The sequence below is a fragment of the Octopus sinensis genome, linkage group LG18 (genome assembly GCF_006345805.1).
Source record: "Octopus sinensis linkage group LG18, ASM634580v1, whole genome shotgun sequence".
Taxonomy (NCBI): Eukaryota; Metazoa; Mollusca; class Cephalopoda; order Octopoda; family Octopodidae; genus Octopus; species Octopus sinensis.
The window spans coordinates 34,095,857-34,105,979 of NC_043014.1; the positions used below are offsets into that span (position 1 = coordinate 34,095,857).

The window sequence follows — 10,123 nt, forward strand, 5'->3', positions numbered from 1 at the left end:
AAAATACATTGAGTCAGAGAGATAAAAGACAGAAATGGAGAAATTGCAGATGGAAAAAGAGAAAGAAAACAAAGGAAGAGGAAAATAAAGGGAAGAGACCAATAAAAGAAAGGAAGAAAGGATTAAATGTAAACAAAAAGGAAAAAAATTAGACAAAGAGAGAAAAAAGAAAGGACGAAGGTGTTGAAATAGGAATTACTATTTAACTTATTTTTTATTAATATTTTTTATTCCTTTTTTAAATATTTTTTGTTTAAATCAGATCCTGCCCAATATATTTTCACACACACGGAAGCACGTCCGCACGCACGCACACACACAAACATATGCATGTATGTATGCATACATGCGTGCATATACACGCACGCACAAATCTACACACACATGCATACATACATACACTTTCTCCCTCCCTCCCTCCATCACGTACACATACATACATATAGAAAGGTTGTTTGTGGATTAACTGTAATCCCTCGCCTTGTATATTACCGGTATTAGTTTATCATTTTTAACCACTTCTCACATACCAGCCTTCGAAGCTTTTTTTGGGGGAAGAGAAAAAACTTTTAAACAACAAAACAAACACGGCAATCAAACTATAAACACGCATGCTAAGCTAAGATTCGATCTCACGACATCGAAAGTGCTGAAACAGATATTGTATACAAGGAAAGAGGGGGAAAAATTCATTAAATATTACACTCCAATAATCTTTGTGGTCTCTCCCACCACCCTAGCACAAATATTACTAATATTACGACGATTCTTCACATTACTTCAGGTTACACATGCTTTAACAACAAATATATAATTTATAACCCGAATTTAACTTATTCTTTGCTGCCTGTATGTATATAAGAAAAGCAACATGGATTTTTTCTATAAATTTATATTTCTTACTGTTTCGTCTGGACTTAGCTGTTGGGGATTTCAACAGTTGACGGAAGAGGAAAGTACTAAGTTGGAAAGGTTTGTAGCCTTATCGGTCCAATGTTCTGGTGCTCACGCTGCCAGTGTGTCGCTTATACGTAACTCCACCGTACTTTACAGGAATGGTTACGGTCATGGAAGTCCGCCGATCGATAAGAACACGACTTTCTGTATTGGAGGTTTGACCAAGCTGTTCACAGCCGTCTTACTATCAAAACTTATCGATGCTCGCAACAGCAGGTAAGCAACGCATAAAAGTATTGGCTTTTGCATACACACACACACAGTGTCTCTCTCACTATCTCTCTTTCTTTCTCTATCACAAACACGCACACACTTGCTCTCTCTCTCTCTCTCTCTCTCTCTCTCTCTCTCTCTCTCTCTCTCTTTCTCGGGCCCCCTCTTTTCCATTTATAAATATAATTTATTATGTATTCTAGCTATCGTTAAATTTCTTACTATTTATCTATCACACTACTTATCTCTCTCTATATATATATTTATATGTATATATATACATACACACACACATATATATATATATGAATGAACAAAGACTTCTCTCTTTATATCTATCTATTCTTCCACCCATTTATCTATGTATGCTTATTTGTCTACCTATCTACATCTCTCTCTCTCTCTCTCGTCTCTCCTCTCTCTCTCTCTCTCTATATATATATATATTATATATATATTATATATAATATATATATATTATATATATCTTTCTCTCTCTTTCTTGAATATTTTTTACAAGGTCTCCAAGTTATAGATAAGAGCTAATAATTCGTGGTGTTGATTCTTTTTCCAACAGTATCGCTTTTGTTTTGCTGCAACTGTATTTCCAAAATTACTATTTACAATCGGAACGTATGCACGCGCGTGCTTGTGTGTAAGTCGTATGTGATAGGGAGACAGAGAGAGAGAGAGAAAGAGGGAAGGAAGAAAAGAAAGAAAGAAAGAAAAAAGAAAGAAAGCGGTAACTGGCATATCTCATTCTTTCTCTCACTCTCCACACACACAAATACACACACATCACACATATACACGCATTCACACACACACATTTGTTTATAATATATATAAATACATACATGTGTGTATATATACATACATATATCACACACACACACAACACATATATATATATATATATATATATATATATATATTATTATACATGTGTGTGTGTGTCTCTGTGTGTGTATTCATATGGCATCTTACTTTATAAATAGTATGAAAAGTAACAGAAAATATGTAACACTCGATGCAGAGCTGTGAAAATGTATTTGTACATATAAAGCTATGCGAGTAAACTTATCGTATAGATTACCATTGATTTTGCGGTCATGGTCTTCAAAGGCAACGTGTGTGTGTGTATGTGTGTGTGTGTGTGTACACATACGTACGTGCATACATGCATATGCATGCGTATGACTATGTATATTGCACAATGTTATTAGAAATCCAATGTGTATGTAATCTATACAAGAAAGCAGTTCATGAGCTAACTTTTTTTTTAAGTGAGAAAAAGAAACAAACTTAATGCATTAAGCTACGAATGAAAGAAAGATATCTAGACGTTTCGGACAATTTGTCTTTCGTCAAGATAGAGTGATGAAAAAAAAGAGAAAGTTTTATTTTCTGATCAAAAGTGTGTTTGTGATTTTTGCTATTATATGGTTCGAAGAATATGGTTAAAATGGTTTTAAAACACGATTTTCATTATCCAATTATTATCCAGGTTACAGACTCAGAGTAATTTATCTTTTTATATTCTTTACGAAAATTAAAATTAACTCTAAGATTAACTCTGGTATGATTTAATCTCAAAATGTGAACTGAAGGAACTAAATATTGCAAACTCTTTTCCTTGATATCATAACGATTCTGACAATCGTTGTTACCAAATTACTGGTGCGTTAACAGCGTTTCTTTTCAATATATTGTATTACACTTGAGAATATATCTATAGATTCTAGCCAGCACTGTATGTGTACACAGGTATAAATACCTTGTCATTGCATACAATATTTTAATAGCCAACTGAACTAATTTCGGTCTTTAATTGGGATTTCTTTAGCGACCGAGATACTGACCACCAACCCACTGTTATTAAGGGTGTAAGTAAATTGGATAACCCAATTGGCATATATGAATATACATACATGCATGCATGCATACATACATATTGTATGTATGTACACCTGAATTTCAAAACAAAAAATAAAGTAGTAATGATAAATGTTTATATCTACAGATTTTAGCCGATACTGTACCTAATGTTTTATATACAATCTCTTCCTGGATGGAAAAAGAGAGATCCACCGTGTATAAATATATTATCACACTGCGAAAATATTAGAAAAACAAAAATTGAAAATATATTTTAAACAAAATATAAATATTATAAGTGCAGAAGTGGCTGTGTGGTAAGTAGCTTGCTTTACCAACCACGTGGTTCCGGGTTCAGTCCCACTGCGTGGCACCTTGGGCAAGTGTCCTCTACTATAGCCTCGTGCCGACCAAAGCCTTGTGAGTGGATTTGGTAGACGGAAACTGAAAGAAGCCCGTCGTGTGTGTGAGTGTGTGTGTGTGTGTGTGTGTGTATGTTTGTCCCCCCCCCCAACATCGCTTGGCAACCGATGCTGGTGTGTTCGGCAAAAGAGCGGTTCGGCAAAAGACACCGATAAAATAAGTACTAGGCTTAGAAAGAATAAGTCCTGGAGTCGATTTGCTCGACCAAAGGCGCTGCTCCAGCATGGCCGCATTCAACTGACTGAAACAAGTAAAAGAGTAAAAGAGTATAAAAGAAATTGAAGATATAAAAAGGTGAAACTAATCTTCTAATAAATGAAATATTGATTTCAAATTTTGGCACAAGGCCGGCAATTTCGGGGGAGGAGGTAAGTATATCAATGGTACTTATTTTATCGACCTCAGTTCTCAACTGGTCCTCATTTTATCGACTGCGAAATGATGAAAGGCGAACTCGACGTTGGCGAAAGTTCAACTCAGAACACAAAGACAGACGGAATGTCGCTAAGCATTTTGTCCGGCGTGTTAACGATTCTGCTAGCTCGCCGCTTTAATAAGCGAAGATATTAAAAAAGAGACGTAAGATGTTTCAGTATTTGAAGATATATAAAAGTCCTGAAAATATTTTGAAAAACTGGGTGCATTAAAATAATGATAAAAACAAACAAATCAAAATAGTTTTTATAAAAGTAGAAGATATAGGCGCAGGAGTGGCTGTGTGGTAAGTAGCTTGCTTACCAAGCACATGGTTCCGGGTTCAGTCCCACTGCGTGGCACCTTGGCAAGTGTTTTCTACTATAGCCTCGGGCCGACCAAAGCCTTGTGAGTGGATTTGGTAGACGGAAACTGAAAGAAGCCCGTCGTATATATGTATATATATATGTATGTGTGTGTATATGTTTGTGTGTCTGCGTTTGTCCCCCCCAACATCGCTTGACAACCGATGCTGGTGTGTTTACGTCCCCGTAACTTAGCGGTTCGGCAAAATAGACCGATAGAATAAGTACTAGGCGTACAAAGAATAAGTCCTGGGGTCGATTTGCTCGACTAAAGGCGGTGCTCCAGCATGGCCGCAGTCAAATGACTGAAACAAGTAAAAGAGTAAAAGAGTATATAAAAAATGTATTTTTTTTAGAAAACCCTGAAAATATTTAAAACAAAAAAAAGAAGCAACCTGCTAAAAAAATTTTAAAACAACTGAAAATATAAAAATTCGTGCGGATAAAAAACAATCCTGAGAAGATAAAAACAAATTGAAAATAAAAATGACCCCACCCATGTCTTCTTACTATATTTAAAAATAGTAACTCTTACGTAGGGTTTTTTCCTTGAGCTTGTAAAATAATGTATTTCTTTTTTACGACCTTAAAAACCATCCGTTTACACACATACACACAGAGAAATCTAACAACACATCCACTGAATAAATTCAGAGTATTCCTCAGTAATCTCCCCTCGATACAAGGGGTTTCCTCATTTTCGATCTGCAAAAAGGCAGCTTCCACCACCATCACCACCACACACGCACACACACGCTGTTTATTATGTGTTCTCCACACGTGTCCTCAATTTGTAAAAGACGGTCATCACAGCGCCAAAAATAAATCTGAACTCAAATTGTTTATTCTTTTATTCATCCTAAAAGGTTTCACACTGGGTTGTGGCCATGCTACAATACCGAATATTCAAAAAAGATTTTGTTCTTTCATTTCGTATAATGTATCTTCTTCTCCTTCTCCTCCTCCTCCTTCTTCTTCTTCTTGTTTACTCCTAGGTGGCCCATGATCGAGCCGCCCAACGACCGAAAGCATTCCAGCCATGACCCTCACGCATTTTTTCTCAAGCATTGCGTATTTATTAGTTATAGATATGTTTTTGTGTTTGCGTGTGTGTTTTTATTTTATTTTTATAGGCGCAGGTGTGGGTGTGTAGTAAAAAACCTGCTTCCCAGCGACATGGTTCCGGGTTCAGTCCCATTGCATGGTACCTTGGTCTTCTACTATAGCCTCACCCTGACCAGAGCGCTGTGAGTGGATTTGGCAGACGGAAACTGAAAGAAGCCCGTATACATACATATATATGTGTATGTGTGTGTGTATGTGTGTGTGTGTGCGTGTGTGTGTGTGTGTGTGTGCGTGGGTGTGTGTGTGTGTGCGTGTGCTCGTGTCAGTGTTTTCTCCTACCACCATTTGACAACCGGTGTCGGTGTCGGTTTGTTTACGTCTCCATAACAGCGGTTCGGCAAAAGAGGCCTATATAATAAGAACTGGGGTTGATTAATTCGACCAAAAATTCTTCAAGGCGGTGCCCCAGCTTGGCCGCAGTCTAATGACTGAAACAAGTAAAAGATAAAAGATAAAATATTTTTTTAAGAGTGAGTATGATTTAAGGAAAATTTGACTGCTATTTCTAGCCGTTCGAACGATCACGTAACAACAGCCCCTGAGTTGTCTTCTGCAAAGATTTATTGTTTGACATTCCGTAAGTTTCAGATGACAAACTGTATCCGGTACATTCGACTATAGACACCCATAATGATATTTCCAAATAACTCCCAACGTCATAACGGCCACAAATTTTTATAGGCTCTCTCTCGCTCGCGCGGAGCAGGAAGGATAATGCTGCCAAATCCCTCAAATCACGCCCTTGCATTAGATAATGCAGTGACTTGATAGCTCGCACCAATAAAAGAGGCAGGAAGGTCGCGGTTGAAATTCTTTTAATCATTGCTCAGTCAGCAACAACTCGGCTTCTATAGTTGACTAAGTAACTTACTCCTGCCGTGTAACTGATATTCGCGTTGTATGCTGGTGTTTATCCCCATATCAGCCCAGATTTAGCAGACCTATGATTAAAGGCGTTCCATCTGTGACATTCCTGTCCTTTAGAAAAATATATAATAAACAGTATATCTGACAGCATTATCTAATATTTCTATATGGTTGAGAAGTTCGCTTCCTAGCCTTCTGGTCTTGGGTTCAGTCCCACTACGCGACACCTTGGGCAGGTGTCTTCCGCTATAGCCACGGACTGACCAAATGCCTTGTGGGAGGAACTGTAGACGGAAACTGAAAGAAGCCCGTCGTGTGTGTGTGTGTGTGTGTGTGTGTGTGTGTGGTTGTGTTGTGTTTGCCCCACCACAGCTTGACAGTTGGTGTTGATTTGTTTACTTACCCGTAACTTGGCAGTTCGGCAAAACTGCCTCGATAGAATAAGTACCAAACTTTAAAAATATGTTATGGGGTCAATTTGTTCGGCTAAAAACCCCTGAAGGCGGTATCCCAACATGGTCGTAATCCAGTGACTGAAACAAGTAAAAGGCAAAAAAAATAAAGACGTTAGGGTATGATTTAGAGTAGATTCAACTGCTATTTCTAACAAATCGAGTGAGCACATAGACGTTTACACATGTTTTGATATTGATGTTGTTGTTGTTTAGCCCCAGGTCAGCAATATCCCAGCAGACCTATGATTTAAAAGATGTTTCACTTATAACAATCCCGTTTTTTTTTCTTTCATTTAGAAAGCAAATCTAGCTCTAAATTATCAAATGTGTCCCCACCCCACCCCCAACCTTTTTTAATGAAACAATATAATTTGAGGGAGATTTGCTGTTATTTCAAGCCTAACAAGCAACCTCCTGAAGCTTAGTCTGAAGGATGAAGCTTAGACTGAAGGATGATGCTAACTTCGGCAGTCTTTCCTAACACAGCACGCTCAAACTACCATGAGCCAACGAATGGCCCTCTACTTGGTTGTTGGCCTAGTAGAAACTACGGTCAAACCACCCAAGGAGAGACATACTGGATAATGAACTCCTGCATAGTGCCGAGAAGACGTGACTGGAACACCTTTCACTGTGTTCAATATGAGCTGGCATGCAACAACAGCAAAATAAGACATCCTTATCAACTGTGTGCGTAAGGCGGCGAGCTGGCAGAAACGTTAGCACGCCGGGCGAAATGCTTAAGCAGTATTTCGTCTGCCGCTACGTTCTGAGTTCAAATTCCGCCGAGGTCGACTTTGCCTTTCATCCTTTCGGGGTCGATAAATTAAGTACCAGTTACGCACTGGGGTCGATATAATCGACTTAATCCGTTTGCCTGTCCTTGTTTGTCCTCTCTGTGTTTAGCCCCTTCTGAGTAGTAAAGAAACAGGTATTTCGTCTGCCGTTACGTTCTGAGTTCAAATTCCGCCGAGGTCGACTTTGCCTTTCATCCTTTCGGGGTCGATAAATTAAGTACCAGTTACGCACTGGGGTCGATATAATCGACTTAATCCGTTTGCCTGTCCTTGTTTGTCCACTCTGTGTTTAGCCCCTTGTGGGTAGTAAAGAAATAAGAATCGTTAGCATGCCGGGCAAAGTGCATAGCGGCATTGCGTCCGTTTTCACGTTCTGGTTCAAATTCCGCCGGGGTCGATTTTGCCTTTCATCCTTTCGGGGTCGATAAAAAAAGTACCAGGTGGGCAATTGGGTTAATGTAATGGATTTATCCCTTCCGCACAAACTGCTGACCTAGTGCCAAAATTTGAAACCATTCTTAACCGTGTGTCAATGCTGCTGTGTCGCGACAAGAATAGACTAGACAACATATAACGCTATCTTTATCGTATTATCTTTTGCTGGTTTCAGTCACTGGCCTGAGGCCATGCTAGGGCACCAGCCGTGTCGAACAAATCAACCCCCAGAACTTATTTTAAATCTGATACTTATTCTAGCGGGTTTTTTTTTTTTACCTAACGCTTAAATTGAGGGGACGAAAAGAAACCAAAATCAGTTATCAAGCGGTGTTAAAAGGCATGCACACACACACACACACACACACACACACACACACACACACACCACACACACACACACACGCACACACACACGTATATGTATATAGAGAGAGACTGACAGACAGATATATATATATATATATGAGACATATATGTAACAGATACATACATACATACATACATACATACATACATACATACATACAATGGGCTTCCACACAGTTTCCGTCTACTAAATTCACATACAAGGTATTAGTTTTCCCAGGATTATAGTAGGAGTCTCGTACCCAAAATTTCACACCTGAAACTACGTGGTTGCAAAGCAATCTTCTTAACCACACAGCCATCCCTGCGCCTATGGCGATAATTTTATAATGAGCTTTAAATTAGTTTGTTTTAGAAGGTGAGGAAATAGCTTTTACAGTCTTACTCCCCTATTTGTAAGATTGATTATGGTTGCTGTTCATACTTAAACATCTGTAGGAAAACTAGGAAAACTGTGAACAGTCAACTTATATCAAATTTCATTCATAAGGCTTTGGTCAACCACAGGCAGTGAATAGTAAAAAATGTTTGCCTAAGCATCGGGAGTAGGATCAAATCTATAACTATGCCGAAGCAAGGTGACAGAATTCTGGAAAGTCGTATTTCTAGGAGGGGTTTCCTTAGAGTGAAATCCGAGTAACGAGGGCGAGGTAGGTGTTGTCTTAGAGTTGCAATCCAGGTACCGAGTGGAAAGTAAAACGCAGAGTAGATGGAGGAGGCATGAAGCTTATAAAGTCTTGTTTGCTTTTCATCATTCTGATGTCACTAAAGTACCAGCTGTTTATTATTTGGTTTGGTTATGTAATTAAGAAGTTCACTTTGGATCTACGTAGCTTTCGATTCGATCTCACAGCGTAGCACATAAGGAAAGTGTCTTCTACAATAGCTTCTACAACAGCGACTAAAACCTTATCAGTGGAAGACCCATCTTGAGTGATAGACTTAATCCGTCAAGTGGGGTTACAAGACCATTTGGCTTATGGTTGCCTTCAGGGCCGTCTTAGCGGCATTATAGGTCTTCAGACAAATCAATGCGCTGGACCCTGTAATACTTTATTTTTTGTCAACAATAAGCTACAACATACATAAATCAGAATTGGGCTCCTAGGCCCGTGAGTCCCCTGGACAACAATCCAGTGTGCCCAGGCCTTAACACGGCACCGGTTGCGTTTGCGGGAATCACTTTCTGTCGCAAACATTCAGATTGGGTCCCCAGACTAAGGATAATGTTCTACTTTCCTCCCGCCAATCTTCGAAACATTGAAAAGAATCAGACGAGGTCCCAGGAATTTTTCGAAGGAAGGTCAGAAGGGAATACAATTCCAGAAGACAAGGGCGTAATAACATTATTTAGAAGGGCGCACTTCTTTTCTTGAGGAACTTCTTGAGGCATGTGCTCCTCAAGCCCCACCTTGCGTCCGCCCCTGAGAATGATAGGTGCTACCCCCTTACTCATCTTAAGCTAAAGTTATTCAAAACAAAAACATCAATCCTGATAAAACAGAACAATGATTAAAGGCGTTCACTCTATGACTTTTTTTTATCTAATGTGTCCTTCCATCTTTTAAGTTTCAAGACGGTTTCAAAGATAAACTGGTTGCTACTTTTAGCAGGTCTTGCGACCACGATTTATATACCCTCTATGTCTTTAATAAATAGCACTAATATTAAGCAACACGTTTTAATCGGCTACATTCTTTCCCCCGACACATGTGTGGCCTTGGGGGAATAGAAATAATTTTTTCAAGAACGATTCTCCTTTGGTGATATTTAATTTAGTTTGATAAATATCCTACAGAGAGAGAGAGAGAGAGAGAGAGAGAGA

General features: G+C 38.8%; 1 protein-coding gene across 1 annotated transcript in view; it reads left to right on the forward strand.

The window, feature by feature from the left end:
• The first annotated feature begins 328 nt into the window (after positions 1-328).
• LOC115221601 overlaps positions 329-10,123 on the forward strand; it is a 98,320-nt gene continuing 88,525 nt past the window's right edge. Inside the window, exon 1 of the mRNA XM_029791801.2 lies at positions 329-1,173. Within this exon, the coding sequence (XP_029647661.1) occupies positions 872-1,173 (302 nt within the window). The 5' untranslated portion in view covers positions 329-871. The remainder of the gene's footprint in view (positions 1,174-10,123) is intronic.